General features: G+C 43.9%; 1 protein-coding gene across 2 annotated transcripts in view; it reads left to right on the top strand.

Moving 5' to 3' along the window:
• The window catches only part of BRINP3 (BMP/retinoic acid inducible neural specific 3), a 297011-nt gene that overhangs the window by 221657 nt on the left and 48920 nt on the right, over nt 1-26434 (top strand). For both annotated transcript variants that reach the window (XM_063134905.1, XM_063134914.1), the window contains exon 7: nt 17744-17966. In XM_063134905.1, coding sequence (XP_062990975.1) covers nt 17744-17966 — 223 coding nt within the window. The remainder of the gene's footprint in view (nt 1-17743; nt 17967-26434) is intronic.

The raw sequence follows: 26434 nt of genomic DNA, 5'->3' as shown, positions 1-26434 counted from the left end.
CTGCTTGCTGTTCAAGAAGGGTTGCACCATGTTTGCCTGTGGCATTTACATCTGTAATTTTGCATAAATGCCCCCCTTACAGCTGCCATTTACGCAAATGGTCCTTTATGAAAAAGGCTGAGGTGCCATTTTTACGCAAAATAGTGACTTGCTGAGGGAGCGGGGATCTCATGCTTGCCTGGCTTGGTGTGCGCTGAGTCAGAAAGGCATGGGGATCTGCAGACTGACATCTGGAGAGGGGGGAGAATGAGAAATCACCGGGTCTTGAGCTCCAAACATATTTTTATTTATTTATTTATTTAAGGATTTTTATGCCGCCATTCAGCCTAAAAAGGCTCTCATGGCGGCTTACAAAGGTATTTCTTGACAGTCCCTGCCCACAGGCTTACAATCTAAAAGACATGACACAAAAGGAAAGGGGATTGGGAGGGAGGAGGAGGGGTGGGGAAAGGAAAGCAAATTCAGGCACTACAATCTTAGTTGGAAAGTTCAGCAGTTACAGGTGACAGCAGGAGGGAGGGGGCTCTCAGCTGGAGCTGGACCCAGGCACAGTGGAGAGGTGCCTGGCTGCTGCTTCCTCCCTCACTGGTGGTCTCTCCAGGGACAGTTAGTAGCAGGAGGGAGGGGGCTCTGAGCTGGAGCTGGACCCAGGCACGGTGGAGAGGTGCCTGGCTGCTGCTTCCTCCCTCACTGGTGGCCTCTCCAGGGACAGTTGGTAGCAGGAGGGAGGGGGCTCTCAGCTGGAGCTGGACCCAGGCACGGTGGAGAGGTGCCTGGCTGCTGCTTCCTCCCTCATTGGTGGCCTCTCCAGAGACAGTTGGTAGCAGGAGGGAGGGGGCTCTGAGCTGGAGCTGGACCCAGGCACGGTGGAGAGGTGCCTGGCTGCTGCTTCCTCCCTCACTGGTGGCCTCTCCAGGGACAGTTGGTAGCAGGAGGGAGGGGGCTCTCAGCTGGAGCTGGACTCAGGCACGGTGGAGAAGTGCCTGGCCGCTGCTTCCTCCCTCACTGGTGGCCTCTCCAGGGACAGTTGGTAGCAGGAGGGAGGGGGCTCTCAGCTGGAGCTGGACCCAGGCACAGTGGAGAGGTGCCTGGCTGCTGCTTCCTCCCTCACTGGTGGTCTCTCCAGGGACAGTTGGTAGCAGGAGGGAGGGGGCTCTGAGCTGGACCCAGGCACGGTGGAGAGGTGCCTGGCTGCTGCTTCCTCCCTCACTGGTGGCCTCTCCAGGGACCTACACATACACCCATAACATTCCTATTCTTCTTATGTAGAAATTGTTGTCATCTGGTGGCACAAAGCAGAATTGTTCTTCAACAAAGTAAGAGTGAGAGCATGCTTTGGTATGGGAAGTAGGGATGCACGAACACTCCAAGCACATGAAAAGGACTCATGTTTCAATCACAGTCCTAAGAACTACACACCAAACATCTGCAGGCATACAGGGCACCTACAAGTTGCCATAGCCACCATCACTACTGTCCTCCTCCCTCCACCCACCAGGAACCTTCAGAATTTACCCAGGGCAGTTGAAGGGAAGGCAGCAGCATGGACACCTAGACCATCCACTTCCCATGCCGTAAAGGGACTGAGACTGCGATTTTATATCCCAGCATCACCTTTGGGAAAATGAAGCACTCCATATCAAGAAATTGAAGGCAGACAGTGCCGAGATACTGGGACATATAGTCCCATTGGCTTCCTCATGTGTCAAATAGAAGTGCTTGCTGCCACTGTTGCTACCCTACTTTGGGTAATGGGTTGGCCATGGAAGGTAAGCACTGAAGGGTCTGGTTCAGCAGGCTTTGCTTTATTAGAGCGACCAGATACAAAAGAGGGCAGGGCTTCTGCAGCTTTAACTGTGGTGATGTAGAGGGAATTTCACCAAGTGCTGCATGCATACAAATGACACCTGCTGAAATTGCCATTTCTACACAACAGTTAAAGATACAGGAGCCCTGTCCTCCTTTTCATAGGGCCGCCCTAGACTGGAACCCATCCATCTTTCAGGAAACTCCATTCCATTCCTCCTCTTGCTTGATTTTCTGTCCCCCACCCCACCGCCTGCCAGTGAACATTCCACGATCACTGGGTTTGCTCAGTCTTCACTGGGCTGGTTTTGGATTTGTCCCACCCCACAAGTTTTTTCTTTCCTTTTCTAGAGATTGTTTGTCCTACTTGGAGTCCCCCTAAGCCTGTGGATATCTCCTTCTTCTGTATGGATACCGCTACATAAGGACCAACACTCAGAGAACTGAGATTGCTATTATTGCTATGATTCTGAAGAAATAAATAATTGAAAACACATTCAAGCTTGAATGTTCAGAGGCTAAATTTTTGTTTTATTTTCCCCCTTTGAGATAACCAAACTACAGTTTGTACAGAGATTTGAACGTTTGAGCCATCTTACATTGTGCATTATATGATGGAAGATGGGTCAGGTCAGCGGTTTCGATCATTTTTATTGTCTTAAAAAGCTACCCAGATATTAGGGCTTTGCACATACCAACATCACTTTGATTCACTTTGGAGGCTGATTTTGAGTTTCCAAATAAGTCCCAGTTTGACTTGGGGCACCTCTGTAGCACCCCAGCCTACTTCAGATTCAGTTTCAAACTCAAAGCAGGCCAGCTGTTGGGGTTTCCTGTGTGTGAGGCTGACCAGAAGTCCATAGGGTTCCCCGCCTTTCCTACTCACCCCTCCCCTCCTGCTTTCCCCCTCCTGCTTGCCCCCCCCATACCCAGCGAGCTGCTGCCCCTCATCCATGGGACTTACCTGAAGTCCACTTCCAGTTACCGTAGTTTACAACAGTAGATCGACAGCAGGTCAGAAAAGCTCTTCTGGAGGACAGGTGGTTCTCTGGCAGTGTATGGCTACTTCAGGCTGAGGAAGCCCAATCTGGATTCAGGTCAAATCAGTCTGCCTCAACTCAGATTCGGGGTTCGGCACCGAGGCGATGCACACTCCCTACCAGATATTATTTTCTATACTTTCTATTCAGTCTAGCAAAAATATTCATTCATTCATTCATTCATTCATTCATTCATTACATTTCTAATCTGCCCAATAACTAATGTTCCCTGCCCAATAACTAATGTTCACTTTGTAACGCTTACAAAGTGTTAAAAAAAACCTTCAATGGAATATAGCAGTTAAAAATATAAAATACAATACAAATATTTTAGAAGAATAACATACACTACGATGCAAAACAATAAACAGCATAGGAATGGATAAAAACAGCCACAATAAATTAGAACTAGGTCTCTAAAATGCCTGGGAGAAAAGAAAGGTCTTTGCCTGGCACTGAAAAGATAACAACATAATAACACTGACTTCCTGCATTTTAAAGGTACATAGATGTGAAAGATGTTAAGGGAAAGGAAATTTGGAAGAGTCTTTCTTTCTTTCTTTCTTTCTTTCTTTCTTTCTTTCTTTCTTTCTTTCTTTCTTTCTTTCTTTCAAGAGAGGGGCAACTGCCTTGGTTGTTCCGTACATTTTGTGGTTGTTCAGTCCGTTTTGACACTGTTCCAAGTAGAACAGGCCATTGACTAGATCAGGAGTGGCAGCTCATTCATATGCAGAGCAAGCTTCACTCCAGTTCTTAATTGAAAGGCTCCTTGTGAAAAAGTCTAGAGAAGATTCACTGGTCCTTTTTAATCACTGAGACGAAAGGCGTTAATCAATACAGTTCACTCCATTTGCCCCGGAGCTGGAGAGGAATGGTTTACTTCTTGGGCTTTGGAAATGTCAGATGGAAGCAAATAAATAAATAAATAATCAACCCCTCTGAGTTCATAATCTAATCCTTGTTTTCCCTATTATCTTACAGGAGTGTTAATTTGCCTCCCATTAATTAACTCCCCCATGTGGTTGCCAAGAAATTTAATCAGTAAGAGAACACACATGCATAAATCTGCCAAGCTGTCCCCTTCTCCACTGACTATTCTACCCCGTCCCCAATCCCCCCTGATCTCCCCCCTGTGGAGGTGTCTCCGTTTTATTGAAATGAACAGGTGCAACATGCATAATTTCTTCATAGAGCCAATGTTAAAATTCCTCTTTTCCTATAAGCAAATATGATGGGGGGGGGAAACAACCCATGATCTGTAATCTAATCACCTCCTTTTCAGCTCTAGAAGCATTAGGGGCCACCTGCCAGCCTGCACCTGGCAAATCCACTTATTCAAAGTTGCATACGTTGTTGTGTGCGAAGATATGCAAAGCTAGTTTGATGACACTCGGATGAGGTGGGAAGCTGAGATAGTTGGATCAAATGGAATCCTGCTTGTATCCAACATGCTTTGCACAGGGCATAATTTCTTACAAATCTAATAATAGTCCCTTGTTCTTGGAAATAATAATAATAATAATAATAATAATAATAATAATAATAATAATATCATTTCTATACCACCCAATAGCCAAAAGTCTCTGGGCAGTTTACAACAATTCATAAAGTAATAAAATACAATAGAAAAACACAGCATTGAGTACAGCATAACAAATTACATATACAAAATTTAAAACTATTTAGGCAGCTATATACATTTTCAATAAAACACTAGACTTGTTTAAATGCCACTAAATTCCATTAAATGTCTGGGAGTAGAGGGCAGTATTAACCTGGTGCTGAAAAGATGACAGTGTTGGTGCCAGGTGGGCCTGAGTGGGGACCTCACTTCACTTTGGGGGGGGGCACCACTGAGAATGCTCTGCACAGTTTATATCCCCCCCCAAAATTTTTTTATTGAAACACATTCCATTGTATTACATTTCTCACTTCCTGGTTGCCTACTACCCATTATGCATTAAAATCTGCTGAAGTTTAGTCCCACGTAACCATTGCTTAAAGACCTGTGGGTTTTCTAGGGGACATAATGCATGCATTACAACTGTACCAAAAGAGGTTGTGAATAGTGGGGGGGGGATCCCTTCTCATTAGCTAAGGAGAAGACAGAAGGTTTCCATTCCTTTCCGCTCCTTTCCTACTGCAATGCATTATTCTTGTGTAAAACTGCATGTTATGTTTGTTTCATGAAAGTGACAGTCTTAATTTTTTTTAAAAAAAATTCTTCAATACCTGTTGCCGACACACACACCCAGCAGGATTGGGACTGCAGTGTATGGGAAGAGGTTTGTTTGTTTTTTAACATGCCCCCTCCTGTTTTGTGGTCCTGATGAAAAATGCCTTACTTCCACGCCCAGCAAACCCTGGGGGTGGGGAGGCTATTGTTGGTGGGGGTGGCAGACGAGGCGGGGAGGCACGCCACTTGCAACCTCCCCATGGCACCAATGGAGGGGGAGGTAGAATCCAAGCCCGGCTCTCACCCCTCCCCTCCTTCTCCTATTCGAAACGCTGCTCCCTTCCTCCCTCCCTTTCGGCAGTGTGGGCTTGCGAGTCGCCCTTTAGAGGGGCCGAGTAGGAATTTTTTGCTCATAATCTTTCATTGGTTATGAGGATCTACCCCCCACCTACTTCACACTGTAAGACAGGGGGGAAGAAATAATTAGGTTGATTTGGCTATTAACAATCTGGTCACATTTGGTGATAAGGCGGTATGCGTGGCCATCTTGAGCGGGTGAGGTTCGGTGAGCATTCCGAGGCACCGATGCGGTGATCGGGAATTCCTGAGGCACCCCAGCTGTGAGCCCCGCAGCCCAGCTGGTAATAAGGGTTACCTGTGAGGCCAACCTTCCTCACTGACTCATAGCCCCCTGGCACGAGGGGCGGTTGACACGGAAGGCTTCCCTACGCCAAAAGAGGAAGCCTGGGAGATGGCGAATGTTGAGGCGCCACTCTCAGGCCGTGAATGTCTCGCCCGATAAAACCACAGTGTGAGGCCAGACTAGAAAAGATGCTCACTTAGGTTTACCCTTTCTGCAGCTCTATTAATAAATGTGCCTCTGATTAAATCCCAATCTTGTATCCGCCTCATTTCCCACACTCCACCTTCCCCACAATCATCCCTCAGAAGCTATTATGTCCAGAAGGGAAATGTCTTCTCTCCTTGGGGTAAAAGCAGTGGGATTGACTTTTGTTGACACCATGGTGTGTAGGGGGTGTATGTATGTGTGTGTGTGTGTTTGTGTGTTAATTCCCCCCTTTCCCATATACCATGATCCAAGCCCTGCTCCCTTCTCTCCAAGTTGTCTATTTTTAAAATGCATATTAATTTGATTTAGACAATTAATGTAACACATAGTTTGAAAAGCCAGCTACCTTCCATCTAAGACAGAGTTTCAATTCTCTGTGGTGGCAGCGTAAAATTAACCATTACATACAAAATCTGTAGGCCAGATCTTGGGGCAAATCTATGGCTTGGCTTCTTATACACAGTACTCCACAGATAGCAAGGTGTTGGAGGTAATGGGCTAAATGATTTAGAAATGAAACTTAAAGTTCAGCTTCACTGCTTAGCCTATGAAAGAATAAGCCCATTTCAAGCTGACACCTTATTGTATTTCCCCCAAAAAACATTTATATTGCTCAGAGGAAGTCCCAATGCCTTTGGTTGAATTAAATAATACAATGACCATTTTTATAGATCTGGTCCCCCCACCCTCCATCCCTGACTTTTGGAAATGTGTGAGTCTGCAATTCTTAAAGTCATACATCTTTTCTAAACCTCTGCAAAGATGCCTGGAAAAAAAATATGAAAGGAAAACTTGATTGAACAAGTGTAGGTTGAGATTATTGGAAAAACTGCTTCCATTGCAGATAAAATTTTAAAGCTTTGTGTTTTGGGATTTCCATTTGCCAATACTGTTTGACCTCTGCAACTGTTATTGCCCTGATTACAATTAAAGGCCATGTGATGAGAAAGGAGAAATGCCTGCTTTTATTGGAAAGTAGCTAGTCTACAAAGCTTATAATACCCAAGCCAAAATAATGCAGCCCACCAACCAAGGGGTGTCTACACACAATGAAAGCCCCATGGTGGCTGTGGATCTGCACCCTGTCGGCTAGATTTATTTATTTATGTATTTATTTAATACATTTCTATACCGCCCAATAGCTGAAGCTCTCTGGGCGGTTCACAAAAATTAAAACCATAGTAAGACAATGAACAGGTTAAAAGCACAAATGAAAAATACAATATAAAAAGCACAACCAGAATAAAAACCACACAGAAAAATTGATCTAAAATTAAAATACAGAGTTAAAACAGTAAAATTTAAAGTTAAGTTAAAATTAAGTGTTAAAATACTGAGAGAATAAAAAGGTCTTCAACTGGCGACGAAAGGAGTAGAGTGTAGGCGCCAGGTGGACCTCTCCGGGGAGCTCATTCCACAGCCAGGGTGCCACAGCAGAGAAAGCCCTCCTCCTAGTAGCCACCTGCCTCACTTCCTTTGGCAGGGGCTCACAGGGAATGGCCCCTGTAGATGATCTTAAGGTCTGGGCAGGTACATATGGGAGGAGGCGTTCCTTCAAATAACCTGGCCCCAAACCGTTTAGGGCTTTACTGTTGTTTTTATACTGTTTTATGATTTTTTTTAATTTTTGTATACTTTTAATGTTTACTATTTTTAATTGTTGTAAACCGCCCAGAGAACTTCGGCTGTGGGGCGGTATATAAATGTAAATAAATAAATAAATAAATAAATAATACCAGCACTTTTAATCGGGCCCGGACCTGGACTGGCAGCCAATGAAATTGTAAAAGGACTGGCGTAATGAAGTTGTAAAAGGACTGGCGTAATAAGCGCAGGGTTGCATCCACTGTGTGGATTCCCCACAATGCTCCAATTGGAAAAGGTTGGGGATTTACCCCAACTTTTTCAAAGGGAGCAATGTCAACATGACACTTCTTCCATGTAGGGCTCCATCACACCAGCAATCTCACCATGCCTGATGTGCAGATTGGCAGCATGGTACTCACATGACACCATGCCTGTCCTGATAATTCCCCAGCCTTTCCATTTTTCCCCTAGAATGCCTAAAGTCTGGATTATTTTCCCTAAGCACACTTAATGTGCCCTTAAGCCTCTGTGTAGTGCTGTACTCTCACGTTTTCCTTTATTTATATATTTATTTATTTATCACATTTTCATACTGCCCAATAGTCGAAGCTCTCTGGGTGGTTCACAAAAATTAAAATCATGAAGAGCATATAAACAACCAACAATCTAAAAACACAAATACAATATAAAGAGCACAAGCAGGATTAAAACCACACAGCAAAAATTGATATAGGTTAAAATATGGAATTAAAACAGTAAAGTTTAAATTTAAGTTAAATTAAGTGTTAAAATACTGAGAAAATAAAAAAGGCCTTCAGCTGGTGACAGAAGGAATACAGTGTAGGCACCAGGCAACCTCTCTGGGGAGCTCATTCCACAGCCGGGGTGCCACAGCGAAGAAAGCCCTCCTCCTAGTAGCCACCTGCCTCACTTCCTTTGGCAGGGGCTCACGGAAAAGGGACCCTGTGGATGATCTTAAGGTCCGGGCAGGCACATATGGGAGGAGGCGTTCCTTCAAATAACCTGGCCCCAAGCCATTTAGGGCTTTGAATGTTAGTACCAGCACTTTGAATCAGGCCCAGACCTGGACTGGCAGCCAATGAAGTTGTAGAAGGAGTGCTGGGGTGTTGTGCTGTGACGGGAGTCTTGCTGTTGACTTGAATGGATTGCATCAGGTCCTGGCAGGGAAACACAATCTCTCCCAGCAGAAAGCTCCAAGCCTCAATAGAAAACCCAAACCTTGCATCTCAGGCTTGAAAGAATTTTTTTTTAAAATTGTACAATGTCCGAATCTCTGCAGAGTCAGGATTGTACCCCCTCGATGCCCCCAAAGAGCCAGACTAAAGGGTCGTTCCATTTTTGCCGGGCAGAAAGGCCGTCTAGTTGAAGTACTCATCTGACGGGACCTGCTTGTATATGAACTGGAGGGAGAAAGAGAAGAGATGGGGTGGAATGCAAGAGCAAACAAGTGGAAGAGCAGCATATTCAGGTGAAAGGGACCATAAGCTTGAGGTGCTTATGCATCAGAGGGGGGGAGAAAGGGGAAAAAAGTGGACGTAAAGCAGGGGGGAAATTACATGTGATGGGGCTTGTAATGTTTCTCCATGGCCAATCCCTGGGAGGTGAACCTGGTGGAAGGTGACCAGCAATTGGTTGCCTTCCACCAGAAAGAGGGCAGGGATGGCTCTTGGATTTGGATGTCCACCCAGAAACCCTGCTCTTTCTCTTCGGTGTTTTGGGATTACCTACTGCCTCAGGAGAGGGAAAACATGGGGTTGAGGAGGGAGGTGGCCCCAACCCATTGGCTTGAAGATGGCCTCCACATCTTTTGACTTGCTAGATAAATGCCAATCACACTGCTTTAGTGGTCCTGGCCTGATGGCAAAATCTCTGCAGCTGCGCAGATATTGATAATAAAAAAAATGGGGGCAGAATGAATGGGTAGCCAGAGGGAGGACCTGAGCAGAGGGGACTCAGGGTGAACCACGTCTCCTCTCCTTCCTCTGGCTGCCCGTTCCTCCTCCCCATTTCTTTTTATTTTTATTATCTGTATCTACGCAGCTGCGGAGATACAGATGTTAAAATTAAAGAGGGGAGAGGAACGGCCCCATTCCTCTCCCGCCCCATTTTTGCTTCTTCTTCTTCTTCTTCTTTTTACTTTTACAGGCACAGGGCTGCCGATGGCGACCAATCAGGGGGTGCCATGTGCTCCGCTGCTAAAAAGTCAGTGTGTCATGTACATGATGTGCCGCTACTGTGAAGCCACCCCAGGGCAAACCCTTCAAGTAGACAGGCCCCAGGACTGGTAGCCAAACCAGAGGATTTATAAAGACTCTGCTAGGTTGCCATTCTGGTGGGTTGTATTTGCATTGGTGGATCACTGCTGCAGGTCTGGAAGAGGGCAAATGCAGGAAGGGCATTTTGCTTGTTTGTTTGTTTTCATCACAAGAAGAGGCTTTGGGATGCCAAGAGGATGCTATACATCTCAAGGCTCCCTTTTCCCCTGTGCACTGATGAGACTGTGACTGAGAGATGCATCTTATGAAGCATTCCTTCATTTCAAGGGTATACAAGACATTCTCAGTTGTATATCCCTGGAGCTTTGCCCAAGTTTTTATGTATTTAAACTGTCTTTATGTATTGTTGTAAAACACCAGCGGGGTGGGTGGGGGTTCCAACAAGCAATGACAAGCTGGATAAAGCAGTTTCCATGGTCTCATTCCCTCCCTGGTTACCACCCCATTTTCACCCTCTCCATATTCATTTTCCATGCATGGAAAGTGGTGAGAATTGCACCAGTTATGAGGGAGAAGGGTGCAAGGGGAGCACAGTTTCTGGGAACTGAAGTCAGAGCCCTTGTTCTGACCTTGGTTCCCAGAAACTGAACAATCCTATGACCTTCTGCCGAGTGCTTGTGAGACTCCCGGGCCCTCAGCGACTGCCTGCCCTGGCTTCTGTCCCTTTCCCCCTGCTGAATTAATGCCGGCCACCTTTTAACACAGCATAGGGAAATTCACAACTTCTAGAGGTTCTGGAAATCATGTGTTCCCCCCTCCCCATGCCAATGAAGGCCTTAAACCTTTGCCCTTGCATTAATAGGGCCTTTAAGGTTCTCATTGCAGGTGTGTGTGTGTGTGTGTGTGTGTGTGTGTGTGTGTGTGTAATACATGATTTTTGAAGCCTCCAGAAATTATGCGTTTCCACCTTCCACCCTTCCTCCTATGCCTGCATGGCGCTTAAGAGAGGTTTCAAAAGCAGTTTTTGATATGTCAGTGTGTGCATGTGAATCCAGTTCAAAGAAAAGAAACCAGCGAGCCAACTGCTTGTTCCTCCTCCTGGAGATCCTAAAGTGCATTTCTGGATCCTGGCCAGTGCGTGTTTCTGAAGTGAGTGAAATCTTGATAACTCTGAATTTGGTTTTAGTTTTGCCTGTATAAATTTAGCTTAGCTCTTTTTCCTTGGCCTGGCACTCAGAAAATGCAGAGTGTCATCAGACAGGAAATTGTGTTTCCCTACCATCACTTTTAGAGCAGAAGGAACAGGAGACACACAGGAGGCAGATACCATCCTGAAAAGGACCAGTGAAGATCCATGAGTGGCCAGTTATGAGCATTTTATAAAATGTTCATCTGATTTATGTGCCACAACACAGGCTCTTTACAACAGGCCTGTCCGTGGACACTCCCTGCTCAAGCTAAGTGCCACCGCTTTATGAGCCTGAGGTGAGGGACAAACACCACCTTTCTACAAACTATGTGGAGAACGGGGTTACACAGGAATAATTTCAGGAATAAAATAATGTGCTGTGAATTATATTTGCTGATGGTGAATTAATGTCAGAATGGGTGTTGTATGATGATAAATGCCAAGGAGACACATGGGATTTTTGTGGTAGTAAAACAAACTGAATAACAATTTATTTCAATGTTCAAAAACTTTGTTTCATAATAAAACTTTTCAGACCCTTGTTAAAACCTCTCATCCAATCCTTTCTCTCTTCTCATACACGCTTTCCTTCCTCTCACACCTTCACTCTTGAACTTTCTTCATTATCAGGATTGTTTAATATACACCAACTGACTATCTGCACACTACACTCAAAAGTGTACTCTTTACCCTGATCCTCTAATTCTCCCCTCGAACCAAAGTACTTTAAAAACAACAACCCCCCCAATCACCTCAGTCATTCCCTTATATATCTCCCCCCCCCCTAAGATATTCAATCTCCACCCACTCAGGTCAACATTCTAAACACAATAGACTTACAAATTCTAGACATACATTAGGGAACTAACTTGCAGGGTGTAACACCACAATGACTCTCACAGTCTATAAATCCCTTCCTCTAACAGTGTAGCCAGTTCAGGAGTGCTGACAGAAATGGAGCCAAAATGGGTCCACTGAGAAACAACAGGGTGCTTCCTTGGGGGAAACCTCAAGGCTTGTACAAATACAATTCATGCAGTGCTTTAAAAAAACACAAACCACACACCTAGAAACTGAGTATGCTCAGCCACAAAATGTTGAGTGTCAATTGGAAAAGAAAAATGGGGACTGAGGGTAGGGGGAGAAATGGAATATCCTGGGGTAGGGCATAGTGGCTGAATAGAACTCTGCATAGGAGCACAGCTGTTAGTAGGTGGGGATGCCCTGCAAGATTCTGTTGTAGCAGGTCCCACTTGTACAGAATTATATATCATCCAGTGCAGCATGTGATGTCTTGGTTGACAGCGTTGAAAGAAAATGAAATTTGTGATGGAATATTGTTCATGTTTATCAGCTATTCAGACACAGTTTGTGTAAGCATCCGTTGGCTACAATAATAAGGCAGAAAAATGTCATTGGAGTGTTCTGAACGTTGTCAAATGTGACACGCAAGACCATATAAATTGCTGTCTAGGCAGACACTCTAAAATGCTGATTTTGACAGGGGTAATGTAAAGTACGTTTTACACAGCTATATTTACCATCAATGGTTAAATGCAAGAATGGCCATCCTCCATGTTATCTCTACTCGAAGAATCAGTAGAGTGCAGCTATTTCCAACACTTCTAATCAGAAATGTAGTAGATGTCAAGGAATTAATCCAAATGCTGTATTTCAGCAGGTCAGATTTGTAAGGCCTACTGATGCTACCTGTCAAACCAGCATCTAGTGGATATCAAGAAATTAAGCCCAACTCTGTTTTGGATCTGGTGCAAGTTGGATCCTGAAGCCCTGCATGCCATCTGTCATACTGACCAAGGCAAAGGAGTTGATGGGAAAGGCTCCAGTACACACAGCAGTCGGGCCTGGTGCCCTGGGTGCTATTTCACCTGGGTTTTTCCCCTGGATTTTTTTTAAAAAGCATCACAGAGTTCATTCCACAGCTCTCCATTCCTGCAAGAGTCAGCGTCTCACACATACACTTTGCTTAAGAGCTTGGACTTCCTGCTTGCTCACAGCAATCCCCAGAGAGGCTTGATCTGCTGTCTCTGCTCCCAATTAAATGATTTGCAGCCTCATTTCTTCTGCCGGCCAAGTGCTGTAGCCACAGGGATTTCTGAACAGGATCAGGGATGCAGAGTTCAGACAGAAGTATGAAGCAAACACACACCATGGCCACGTTCGGGTGATGAGACTGCACCGTTGCAAGCCTCAAGCTCACGCGCTCCTCCCTTCTCCTTTGTGCAGAAAGGGAGGGAATGCGGAGCATGGTTTGTAATAAAAGGCAGTTCCCCAATTTCATCCAAATTAAAAAAAAAAATCAGGATTTGTGCAAAACACAGTCAGTAAGGGCACATTACTGTAGGGGATTGTCTCCCAAGTGACAGAAACTTCAGCTCTTGGAGGTTTCCAAAAACCCAGGGCCCTGCCAGGCTGTTACCAGCAGGATGGGAGCAACAGCAGAGGCCTTTCAGCCTCTCCATCTTCTTCTAGCACTTCTTTTCACTAGGTGGGACTCTGAGCACACCTAGCTAAGTTGTGCAACTAGGGGCAGAGCCTGGGGCTCAGAGGCCTTTGAATACCAAGAATCCATGGCCTCTCCTTTCCACTACCTACCCTACCTAACAGCACACACCCTCTCTCCATCTCTCTCCATCCTTTCCCCAAATTTAGAGCTCAGAACTCAGGAGTGGAGCCACTGTGGAGCTATTTGCAATGGCTGGGAGGCAGAAACGGAGTAGGCATGTGTGAGAATTTTTGTTTCTGATTGCAAAACATGTAAACACGACCTGTTTGCAACCCCGAACATGAGCACGTTCTATGAAAATATTTGCAAGTTCTCGACTAGGCAGTCACCTTTGAAAAATATGCAAATTTTGCCAGAAACAGTTCATGATTATCTATCTATCTATCTATCTATCTATCTATCTATCTATCTATCGATATACAGATATAGATATATCACATTTTCATGCTTTAGGGGGGATTTGCACAACTTTAGAAATTTGTGGAGCGATCAAAATATTTTTTGCAATTTTCACATTCCATCAAATTTCACACAAAGTGAATAAGAATGGTTGCAAATGCGAGTGGAAATCGAGGATAGACAAGCATTGAGGTGATGTTTGGGAAACCTTGGTGAACTCGAACATCACTTGTCCCATCCCTAAATCTGGGTGGCATTTCTCCCTTTGCAGTTATAGCTGCTCTCTCTATGGCCTTAGAGTGCAAACTCCTCACCCACCTAAGAGACAGGATTGCTCTCTTAGCTGAGAGAATTAAGCAGTCATATGTATTTTTTTCTGGCTTCCTTTCAAATTGCTCCGATAGTAGTCTCTTTAGTAGAGGAGGCTTCAAGTTTCACTTGAGGCAACGTCTCCATGCCAATTCTAGTTGAAAGGTAGTTATGGGATGGTTAACTTCCTTTCTTGCCCAGATTCCTGCCTAGGCCCTTAATCAAATTCCAAGAATACCTGTGCATTTTGCTGATTAGAGTACAATAAATTTAATAATCCTTGAACAGTAAGAGCTCATGTTGCAGTTTCACAGCTCATGAAATGTGTCAGTTTAAGATATGAGGCAAATACCACTTTTCCCTTCTTCTTTCTTTTTTGCAAAGCACCGTGACTTCACGGTAGCCTTATCACTCATTATTCTGGATACAATGCGATATTCATTAGAAAAGAATACCGGACATGATTTCATTAAGAGTTAACAAGCTCTCTTGCTGGCAACGGTCTACTGCCCTGTCAGGTTTGTACCACAAGCGGATATAATGCAGACCTTTCTTATCAGTTATAAACAGCACATCCAACCGGTGCTGTGCATGTTGTTCTTGAGCAAATAGCTACAGATAGTGAGGGTTTCTTCAATACGTCATTGCAAGATTAGGAGTTGTGAAACATACGGGTCTCACGGAAACATTATCAGTGAAATTAGCAGGCTTTGCACAGGGCTGAACTTAGACCAAAACTATTCCGCTCTGAAATTTAAAAAAGATATTTTATAAATACGTCCAGACAGCAGAAGTGGAACGGTAGGTTTGCATGAACAAGGATGCCATCGACATTCACAAGCTGTTTTGCAATAGAAGGACCGTTTAATACTAATGTGGGACATTTGCATCCTCTGTTGTTTTGTTGTGCAGAGATTTTATTTGACAGAAGGTACATGATTCCTCCTTTCCTATTATTATTATTATTATTATTATTATTATTATTATTATTATTTATTTATTTATATAGCACCATCAGTGTACATGGTGCTGTACAGAGTAAAACAGTAAATAGCAAGGCCCTGCCGCATAGGCTTACAATCTAATAAAATCATAGTAAAACAATAAGGAGGGGAAGAGAATGCAAACAGGTACAGGGTAGGGTAAGCAGGCACAGGGTAGGGTAAAACTAACAGTAGAAAGTAACAGTAGAAGTCTGCACAACATCAAGTTTTAAAAGCTTTAGGAAAAAGAAAAGTTTTTAGTTGAGCTTTAAAAGCAGCGGTTGAACTTTCCTGTGAGATGGAGCAGGCTGAGGGCCATACTAATAATGCATACCTGAATTATGTGTGACAGTTTTCTTTAGCTTTCTGTAAGCAGACATGTCCCCAATTCAGACTGGGGCCACAGCACTCCTGGGCCATTTCTACACCTGCCTTTTTTCCAGGGATCATCCCGGGATCATCCCTGTGCATCCAAATGACACGCAGGGGATCCTGGGAGCAGGCAGGGATGATCCCTCCATTTTCCTGGGATAATCCTTAGGCGTAGAAAGGGCCCTGGTGTGTGTGTGTGTGTGTGTGTGTGTGTGTGTGTGTGTGTTAAACCTGCACCACATTTTTTCCTGAAATTTCCTTCTGATTTTTTTTTTTTGGGGGGGGGGATGTTAAAAAAATCCATTGATTACTGTGGATACTTTTTCCCAGCATTTATCTCTATTATTAAATCCATTGATTCCAAGGGAGGCTCCCCCCCCCCTTTATAACTCCATTTTTAACTCCATTGGGTTCAATTCTGCAATGGAGGCTTTTTCTTTCTTTTCTTTTTTTAAAACTTTCTTTAGCTTGTCCCTTTGTGTTATTTACTGAGGACCACTTTTCCTGCACATATTAGGCAAAGCACATACTAAATGCATGCCTTAGGAGAAATATGCACAAAATACAAATGCATTTCCATGTAAAAAAATAATAATTCAATGTTGGGGGTATTCTCAAGAGATCATGGCAATCTGTACTTAAGATTCGAAAATCAAAAAGCAGAGAGAAACTGAAATTTATCCATCCCTATATGGTAATCAAGGGTGGTTTCAGTTTAATATCTTGCTACCAAGCATCTACCAAGCATCTACCAAGGCCTACATCCTGGTGGGAGGCCCATTGCTAATACCTGTTGACTCCTTGTCCTGCTGCTACTATCCATCCTTGTTGTCACTGCCTGCTCAGTGCTTTCTCGAAGCAAGCAAGCAATGGGAGGAGCAAGGAAAAGTTGTAGTAATCGCCACACAGCTTGTCCTCTTCCCTCTGGGAAGCAGTAGAGATTGAGCATAGGCAAGCACAGGGCCAGTGGCAACAGTGCTGATGAGGAGGTGGAGGTGTGCATGCTCAAGGAGTAGGGACTATTACCCTATATCTCATGGGGTGCTTACATCGCCAACAATTTCCTTCTGCCCTGCAAATTCTGTTCCACAAGTGATCGGTCTGTCAATTCTGTTGAGCAAGTGAGACTCACTGTTTATGCATGGGAGATTTAGCACCTAGAGACTAAATCCCTTTTGCGAATTCCACCCTGCCTGCTTCCTGAAATGAGCATTTCTGCTAATTTGCAGTTGCCCCTGGAAGTGCTAAAGCACCATGGTGCAAGTGATGAGGGCAGGTTGTGCAATGGAATCAATGGGGTACATGAGAATCAGTGAGGATGTGAACACTGTATCGGATGGTGGCCAGTGACAGTAGTTTGACTTAGGGCCCTCCAAAATCTGCAACTACTTCCTTACAACCATCTTTGAAGTAACTCAACATTATTGGGTAGTATCCAACATGGAACTGCCACTAAGGTAAATACTGTTCTGTTAGGGTAAAGTTTCTTTACCACAATGCCAATAATCTTTTCTACCACGACAGATTTCATGGGGAAGCCCTGTTGTGCCACCAAGTGCTATTGGCATTGCTTTAGAGATACTTTATACTAATGCATCATCATTTGTGTTGATGGTAATGCTATATTGGATACTATCCGTATTCTGCATGTTGCAGGTTTCTGAATTTAGAAAACTGAATAAATCAGAGAAAACTCTCAGGGTGTCTAACAGTTATAAAATAAAACAAATGCCTTACAATGCAAAATTAGAAAGAACAGCGGTATGGGGGCAGGGAATATTTTATAAGGCCATCTACGGCAGGTTGGCGGGTTTGGTGAGATTTGAGCTTGGGACTTCCCAGCTCAAGGTCTTATCCGCATCAGCTCTCATCTCTGAAGGAAGGCGTTTAGAGCACAATTCTAGGCATGTTTACTCAGAAGTGATCCCAACATTCCACTGGATATTGGCTACCAAGTAAGTATGCATAGGATTTCAGAGCCAATTAAACATAAGTTTGGGGATCCTTGCAAGTAGGCAATGCTCAATTTATCAAATGTTCAACAATGAAAATCAGGCCTGCCTACTTCTGGAAAGTTCATGTCACATTAATATTTATACCGCATACAAAATTAAAGGTATTGCATTTGCCGATACATGTACTGCCATCCATTATGGTGACAAATTAGAGCGATAAAAATGGGCATAAATTGGAGCTAAATGTTGTTTTGCTGCACAAAGGATCACAGAAGCATAACTTAAAAGAGTGTTGAATTTTGCCGTTTTGCAGATGAATTCAAGTTCTTTATGAAAAGGCTGCCCATGAACTATTTCCTCAACACATCTGCCATTATGCACTTGTGGACAATGGATTCAAATTTCCAGCATCGCTATGAGCAACTGGAAACCAGCATGAAACAGCTGTTCCTTAAGGCACAGAAAATTGTTCATAAGCTCTTTAGCCTTAGTAAGAGGTGCCATAAACAGCCACTCATCCGCTTGCCAAGGCAAAGGTAAGAAACAAAGAGAAAATGCAAACAACCTAGTACAGTGTTTCCCAAATGAGTCTTGGGGTGGGGGGTCGGTTGTGGAAATGGCAGAAAGAAGATGCTGGGAGAGCATCTGTGGTTGGACCTACAACACAACCACCCATAAAAGTTAAATTCCTTTGGAATGTCTTAAGATTTAAGAATCACTGACTGCGGATAATGTTTTGACACTAAAGGTTAATTGACATGGTTAGGCATGGCAACATGTTGTGGTATTATTCCTTCATCTTGATGGCATATGGCAGGAGCGGCCAATACATGAAGAGTTGTATTCATATGGGCCATGTAATACAGCAGCATCACATTATACATTTCTGTGTCCCCCACTAACCAGTGATGTAGAGTGCAGAAACTCAGAGTGAGACAATGCTGCACCGTAAAGTAACAAGCAGGGTTCTACAATGTTTGCCTTTGTTAGGAAGGCACCAGTCCTCCCCATCTGTCAAGGCTTCCCTGCTGGGTTTTTTCACAGAAAAGACCAGGTGTCGATAGGGGAAGGAGAGAGCATGTCCCACTGGGTTGTGCTACAAAAAGGTACTCTTAGCCAGGACATGCTTCCTCAATGGAAACACCAGCCTGGTCAAGGGAGTCAGCTCCATTGGACTTCCCATTGTCCCTCTGTCCAATTGTCCCTCTGTCCATTGTCCCTCTGTCCCTTTGTCCCTCTGTTTTTCGTGAGAAAAAAAGATTGATGGAAGAGAATCATCCTCATTCTCATCATTGATTTGGGAGAGGATAAGTCCAGGAGACTTGGGTAGACCACTTTGTGTTGTTTGTTTGGTGAATTTCTTGGAAGGCACATTTGAATAGCTCTTGAGCTAGCAGGTCTTACAAGTTTGGGGCATACAGCCCTTCTGAAGTTTCTTTGAACCACTGGAAAAACCCCAACTCATGTTCCTTGTCCTTTTATCTTTGCATGTGTCTGCAGTTAACAAATCCATATAACATGTGTACACTCTCAAAATTCCTTTGCTAGTGAAATCACATAATAATTGAATAATAATATGTTCAGTAATATAATGGCATTATTATCAAGCCTACAGTCTGAAGGCCTGTTGCTCCTTGCAGCTGAAGCTAAGCCACTCTAGCCATGAAAGCTACCTGAAAGAGAGACCATAATAAGTCATGAGCCACTCCCACACCTCTAGAGATAAGAAAGCAATCCTATGCATATTTATTTGGGATAAATCTTTGAGCTCATTGGGGCTAACTTCTGCATGGGCATGTATAGTCTAGCATTATAAATGTAATGAATTCATAAAACAGTTATTGCAGACTAAACTACTCTATAATATGGTGTCTTCTAAAGCACATTAAGTCTCATTTTGGAATATATTACCAATAATAATCATGCTCCTAGAGTTGGCTGATTTTGTTTATTCATTTTTAAAAGTCAATTTAAAGGTAATTTTGGGCTTAACAGGCACTGTATATTACATGAAAAATAAATCTACAACAACAAAGGTGTGTTCCTGGAGAAACCATGAAAGCACGTACATTTTTAATGTGTGATAGTGATGGGCGAACTCCGCTGCACCCTATTCGTGCTACATTCGCCAGAATCCTGCCAGTTGCCTGACACCAGTGGGTGCATGGGTTGAGCGGCCAGAGAGCCTGTGGGCACCCAATGAGAAGTCGCATATTTTTTTTTTTATCCATGAACCATAGTTTTGTGCAAATCATGGTTGGGAGCAGTTGCGGAAATTGTGATTTCCGCAAATTGGCAACCATAAACAGTGAAATTTGTGCAAAATTGCAAAAAGAAAGAACACCCCACCATCCAACAATTTTTGCACAAATTGTGCTATTTGTGGTGTGAATTTGTGGAAATAGTGATTTCCGCAAATGGTCCCACTTGCAATTTTGTGCAAGTATGGATTTGCACAAATTGGCATTTGTGCAAATTGCTATTTGGAGAAAGAAAGGGTGGAAAACTGCAAGCTTGCCTGACTTGGTACACGTATACTGAGTCAAGCCAGTTCAGGGATCTGTGAGCTGGTGTTCAGGGAGCTGAGCTGGCAAAAGCTCTCTGAGCTCCACCCCAAGCAGGATTCTTCAGACATCCCTATCAATGCTATGCATGTTTAGATGGGCGGCGGGGGGGGGGAGTCCTTTTTTTTTAAAAAAAAATTATTTTCTACATTAATTAAACATACAACATTACAATAATAATGATAATAAAAGAAAAAAAACATAAAACAACTGCTACATACATATTGAATAAATGTTGAGTACATATATGTTGAATAAGTATTATCTATACATTATCATACTACAACATAATCATTCTTAACATAAAAGTGCACCCCCCCCACCTCGGGATCTATTCCTGAATCCAAAATCTTATCGTTTCTTCTGCTGGCGGTTTCCCACTTCCCTTAGTAAACACAAATATTAGGAACTGTTTCCAGATTCCTTCAAACTCATTTATTTTAGTTACGCCGTTTCTCCACTTAATATTACATGTCAATTTATCATTAATAGCTATATCCCATACTTCTTTATACCATTCTTCTATAGAATATTCCCCTTGAACCTTCCAGTTCCTAGCTACCATCAATCGTGCTGCAACCAGCAAACTCGATATCAACTCTATAGTTTCTTTTCCACACTTTATATCTTCAAATAGTGACAGCAATGCTATCTTTGGTGTTTGTTCTATTTTCATTCCCACTATTTCTTCAATTTCTAAAAACACCATCTTCCATAATCTTTGCACATATTTGCATTCCCACCACATATGTAAATACGTTCCTTTTTCCCCACAACCTCTCCAACAATTTGCTGAATGCTGATCATTTATCTTATTCAATCTAATCGGGGTTAGGTACCACCTCCACAAAATTTTAAAATAGCTCTCTGAGGTTGACCCCAAGCAGGATTCTTCAGACATCCCTATCAATGCTATGCATGTTTAGATGGGTGGTGTGTGTGGGGGGGGAGTCCTACAACTACCAGCATCCCACTGCCAGCATGATTATCTGGGGAATGCTGGGAGTTTTAGGGCCTTTTTCTTCCTAAACATCCACAGGATTCTGCACTTAGTTTTAAAACCAAGATATTTTTGGAGGCCTGGGACTTAATAAGGTTTTTTACCGAACTTCTAACCTTGCACCCTCAAATATTTTCCTGTTTTAAAAAATGCTAAAGAAATAGCAATGAATATTCATACATACCCAACCCAAATTAATTTTTGATATCTTTTCTTTACTACTCTTGTCATTTGGGGTGCCTCAATTCCCCATATAAATCAAAAATGTATGTTTTTGGGATGCATATTATGGAACAAAACATTAAAAAAATTCAGATAAGCATTGAAGAGTGTTGTTGATTTTTTTTAAAAAAAATAAATGTTTATTCTTAGGACATTGAATCTCTTATAATTCAAAATATGAAAAGGAAGAACTTACTGGAAAATATTTTTCTTTCCCAGGGAGATAGGACACATCAGCTTTTAAACTTCTGGTTCCCTCCACGTGTTTTGGACTTTAGCTGGCACCAGTTCAGTCATCATGGCAAATGGTCAGGAACCCTGAAACTTGTAGTCCAAACATTTGGAGAGCACCAGGTTGGGGAAGGTTGGGGCACATATTTGGCTAAAAGTTTCTAAGAACCAAAGTCTATCTTCAGGCTGCATACAGTGGGCCAAGAGGCAAGCCGCATTCTCGCTTCAGGTACATGTGGGAAGGGAACCAAGAAACAGGAATTTATTCCCATTTTCTCACTCTACAAGCTTAAATTCAGGGAAGATTTTTTTTGCGGGGTGGGGGGGAACTCACCAGTTGTGATGTGGACCAGTCACTATCTAATACATCCCAGGGACAGGAAAATATGGGTTTCTTAGAAGCCAAACAGTGATACTTATTATGATGGGTTTTCCATTGCTAATGAAGGTCAATATGAATTGATCTCTTCCAAATGTTGAAGCATTACTCGTGTCAAGAATCTACCTGAGAGCTTTTTTGAGTGCTGTGAACTATTCCCTTCAGCTATTCTCTAGGTGACACAGGAATCTAATGAGAAAGAAATCAGGCTTGATTTCCTGAGTCTTCAATGGAGTTTCAGTACTATACAAAGGCAAAAACATATCAAGCAGACCAAGGTAATAGGAGTGGGTAATATCCCACTCCTATCAATCCAACGGAAAAGCAAACTAATAGCCATAGTCAATTTATTTGTACACCAAATTTCTCACAGTACATTGTGCACAAAGTAGTTCACCAAAAAAAACCAAATACAATCCCCATAATTATAATACAATATTAACTAAAATACCCTTCATTTTAAACCCTATCAAAATTAATATGAGCACAAGACAAACAAATAAGCCAGTTAACAATCTCCAACAGCAATAAAAACAACAACCATGTAATCAGATTAAACAATTCACTAAGCAGTTAATGGGCCCCATTCATACAACACGCTAAACCATAGTGCTTAAACGCAAAATGGTTAATGGAATGCATTAAGGTTAATGTATTCTATTAAAGATTTGGTGGTTAAGCAACAGGGTTTAGCGTGTTGTATGAAGGGGGCCAATGATAACAGAACTAACCTTACGATACTCAGTCGATGTATCTGTGAGTGAAATTGTAAATGCAGTCACAATTAGGGGATGATGCCAATCAAAGTAACCTTTACTTAGAAGCAAGCCTCCCAGGGGCAGCACCAGATTTGGTGGGCACCTCGTTGGCAGTGAGGGCAGAGTAGGCAGTTCAATGCTTCTTCCTCAGGTGCTCCACGCCCCTTGCTTCCCCTTGCCTTAAGACAGTGAGCCAGCAGGAGACAAGACACAGGGTCCTCCAAAGGTCTCAGACGGTCAGCAAATGCCAACAGTGCCAGACTGATACCTCTCTGATTTTGAGTAGAACTTTCTTCTACAAGTAGTAGTTTCGTGTAGCACAGAGTGGTAAGCGGCAGTTACTGCAGCCGAAACTCTCCCCACAGCCTGAGTTCGATCCCAGCGGAAGCTGGTTCTCAGGCAGCTGGCTCAGGTCGATTCAACCTTCCATCCTTCCGAGGTCGGTAAAATGAGTACCCAGCTAGCTGGGGGAAAGGTAACTGCGACTGGGGAAGGCAATGGCAAACCATCCCGCTACAAAGTCCTCCAAGAAAACGTTAGTGAAAGCAGGCGTCGCTCTAACGGCGTTACTAGACGAGGCTCTAGCGCGCGTTACCTTCCGCAGCCACGTCGAGGCTTCCAGATGACGTTCACGAGGATCCGCCGTTATCCTGCGGTGAAGCCTCTTTCTCCCGACTTTAAAAAAGTGAGTTGTAGTGCGCCTTTTCCTGCTGTCCCGCGGTAATTTGGAGTACGTGTGGGAGGATGTGAGGTCACTGCGGTCGGCACTGGTCAGGAAAAGGCGTGCTAAGGGGGAGTGGTCAGCGGCTTCGGTCAAGCCGCCTCCGCCATTTGCGCGCAGTCCGGCAGCTGGGGCAGCGCGGCGGAGCGGCTTTTTTTTTTTATTTCCCCAGTGACAGTTTGCGCAGGAACGGAGGACCGGAAAAGTGGCTGGTGACTCCTTGCGGTGGGCAGCTACCGTGGCCGCATAATGGCGGTGCTGTACGCTGCCTGTTAGTGTGGGTACCAGGCTGGCAGAGGGCAGAGCTGTTTGTGGGCTGCTGCCATGGCTACGGCCAGATGTGGGTTGGCTCCTTGGGATGGGGCAGAGGGCACAGAGGCGGTCATCGCCGCCGACACCTCAGAGGCATGATGGGAGATGTAGGCACAGTGGCCATGCAGACGATTGACCTCGGGTCATATGACACCCGCCACGACCCCCATCAGGAAGTGAGCGCATCAATGTTGACCCTCAACAGCACCAGCAGCACTTCAGCTGGCACTGGCACTGCCGCCGCTGCCGCCGCCAGGGCCGGCGGCGGCATCGCTGACGGCTGCGCAAGTTTGCGGTCTTTCGGACGTGCGCAAACCGTGCAGCGAGCGAAAAAAAAAACCGCGGCAATCAGGCCGGTGTGGCTGCGCAACCGTGCTCGCGGCGGCAGCAGCACAACCGGCGCAAACTTCCGCCATAAATCGAAGGCAGGTGTGGATCATGAGGCGTCACGGCTGAACGGGAAAAGCCGCTTTCACCGCTCCTCAACGACGGAACACCCGGTACGTCTAGCAACGCCCTAAGAGTCAGCAATGACTGAAGTGCTTGCATAAGAGGTTCCTTTCCTTTCCTTTCCTTCTACAAGTAAGTATCCTATCCCTTGAAGTCTAAAAGTACTTATTTATTTCACACATACAAGTCCTATATTAAAAAGAATGAAAATTTGGGAGTGGCAGTGTGAATCATCGCTGCGTCAGTTATATGACACAGCACAGATTTGCAGCAACCGCAGGGCTTTTCTGCAATGCTGCGCTGTTAAAAAAAGTCTTTATCATTGAGAGGGAGGTCACCTCAGCTCTTCTGCTATCTGACCTCACTCCATGGTCAATTCAGGGGGCGTTCCAGGTGGATGGCGGCCAGCTACTTAGATGACCACTGGAAACCATGTGCTCTGCCCTGTTTTGGGGATTACCCGATGCCAGCCTGCAAACATGTGGGGTTTAGGAGGAACGCAGCACCAACTCGGCACTGTGAAGGCAAGGCCTGGGTCAAAAATGTGACAGAGTCTGAGAACAAGGTGAAATACATCCAAGGCTTCCTTACTATAATTTCAGTCTGTAATACATTCCAGATGGATTTCTCTAATTACATTACATCTCCAAAGAGAAGAACAATGATGGCTTTTAAGTTATGAAGGGTGACTTTAAAAATGCATTATGATGAAGTGACAGGTCCTCCCCTCCAGAGGCATTTTATTCATTGATAGAGGGTCCATAAATCATTGATACTACATTTCTCCTAAATTATCTGTAGCACAAATTTCCCAGATTCAGCTGGTCATTTTCCAAAGATATTATTTTAGAAAGGAGAAGCCAGCAACCTAAACTGTTCTCCTTTTTACTACTATGCTGTCATTAGGATTCCATCCAGCATCCATTGAGGCCGAGGGGAGTCATAGTAAATAGAATATTCACTGAAACTATGCCAAGGCAAAATGTGATTCACTACACCAACAGTGATTCACTAGAGGGACAGATTGCTGTCTTATGGTGACCATAAATCCAAATCAAGAGCATAATTTTTCCTTATACAAAATGGAGAATGTTTGAAATGCCTAGTATAAATCATATAGATTTTATGAATATCTTGGAATATATCATGCTCACCTTCCCTTCCCCCGCAATCATTATCAGCCTGATCCTATGCAGAGTTAGTCAAGACAAAGCTGCTTGATTTGAAGGGTCCCTGGATGTATAGGATTGGGCTGTACACTGCAGGATTACTGCAGCAGTAGCTCTGGTCTAATCTACACCAAGCAGGAAATTGCACTTTGAAAGCGGTATGAAAGTGGTATATAAAAGGCAGGAGCCACACCAAGCAGGATACTGCACTATGAAAGTGATATGAAAGCGGTATATGGTATGTGTCAATGGGCCCAACAGTTGTCACTGCACTTCAATACCCCTATAAAGCAGAAGTGTGGTTCTTGCCTTCTATATATAACTTTCATACCACCTTCATTGTGCAATAGCTTGCTTGGTGTAGATTAGGCCTCTGTCTGCAGTCCTATACTCACTTTCCTGGGACTGAACCCTGTTGACCTGTCACAGACTGGCAATACCCTGTTCCATGAGTGGAAGAGAGAGGGGGGAACACAACAGTGTGCCCACACTCTTCCCTTCATGTGGATTTTTCTGCTGCCACCAGGTGGAAGATTTATTTCTCTGGGTGCCCCCACCAAATCTTCCTCAAAACTCTCTAAGAGCTCCATCAGGTGGGGGAAATCACACTTCCCTACCGTCACTTCTCCACTCTTGTTTTCGTTGCTCAATACTTCCTCTTTTCAGACAGACAGAGGAAAGAGGAAGTAACAATGTGCATGTGTCCCATTCAATGGGCTGTTTCTATTGCGCTGCTTCTCCTACAAGTTCTGTCTCTAAACATAATTTGGACTTACTAGAGTCATTTTTTTCAAGTTAAGAAGGCTAGAAGGGGTGGGAGACGCATGGGAGGTAAACGGCATCACGAACAGGACCCATGAAAATCCATGAGTGCCCAGTAATGAGCCATGCAATAAAACGCTTGTCTGATGGTGCTCTAAGTTGCAGGTATCTATGTTAGGTAATGTGGGTTGCCTATTAGTTGTAAAAGAGACCACAACATTTCAATAACAAGGTTTAAATTTGACTGTAGAGAAATGCTAATACGAAAAAGTTCTTTATCTAAATGGACATGTATATTCACACACACACACACACACACACAGCCCTCTATGAGCAATAAGGTAATAAAATAACCAGAGATAAATGCATCCAGCTATTGCAATTAGACTCTGTCCCTATGTTTTCCAGGTCCCCTTATCCAAGCATGTCTTAGTGT

The sequence above is a fragment of the Elgaria multicarinata genome, chromosome 1, assembly GCF_023053635.1.
Source record: "Elgaria multicarinata webbii isolate HBS135686 ecotype San Diego chromosome 1, rElgMul1.1.pri, whole genome shotgun sequence".
NCBI classification, from domain to species: Eukaryota; Metazoa; Chordata; class Lepidosauria; order Squamata; family Anguidae; genus Elgaria; species Elgaria multicarinata.
This window is presented reverse-complemented; position numbering and strand designations above follow the sequence as displayed.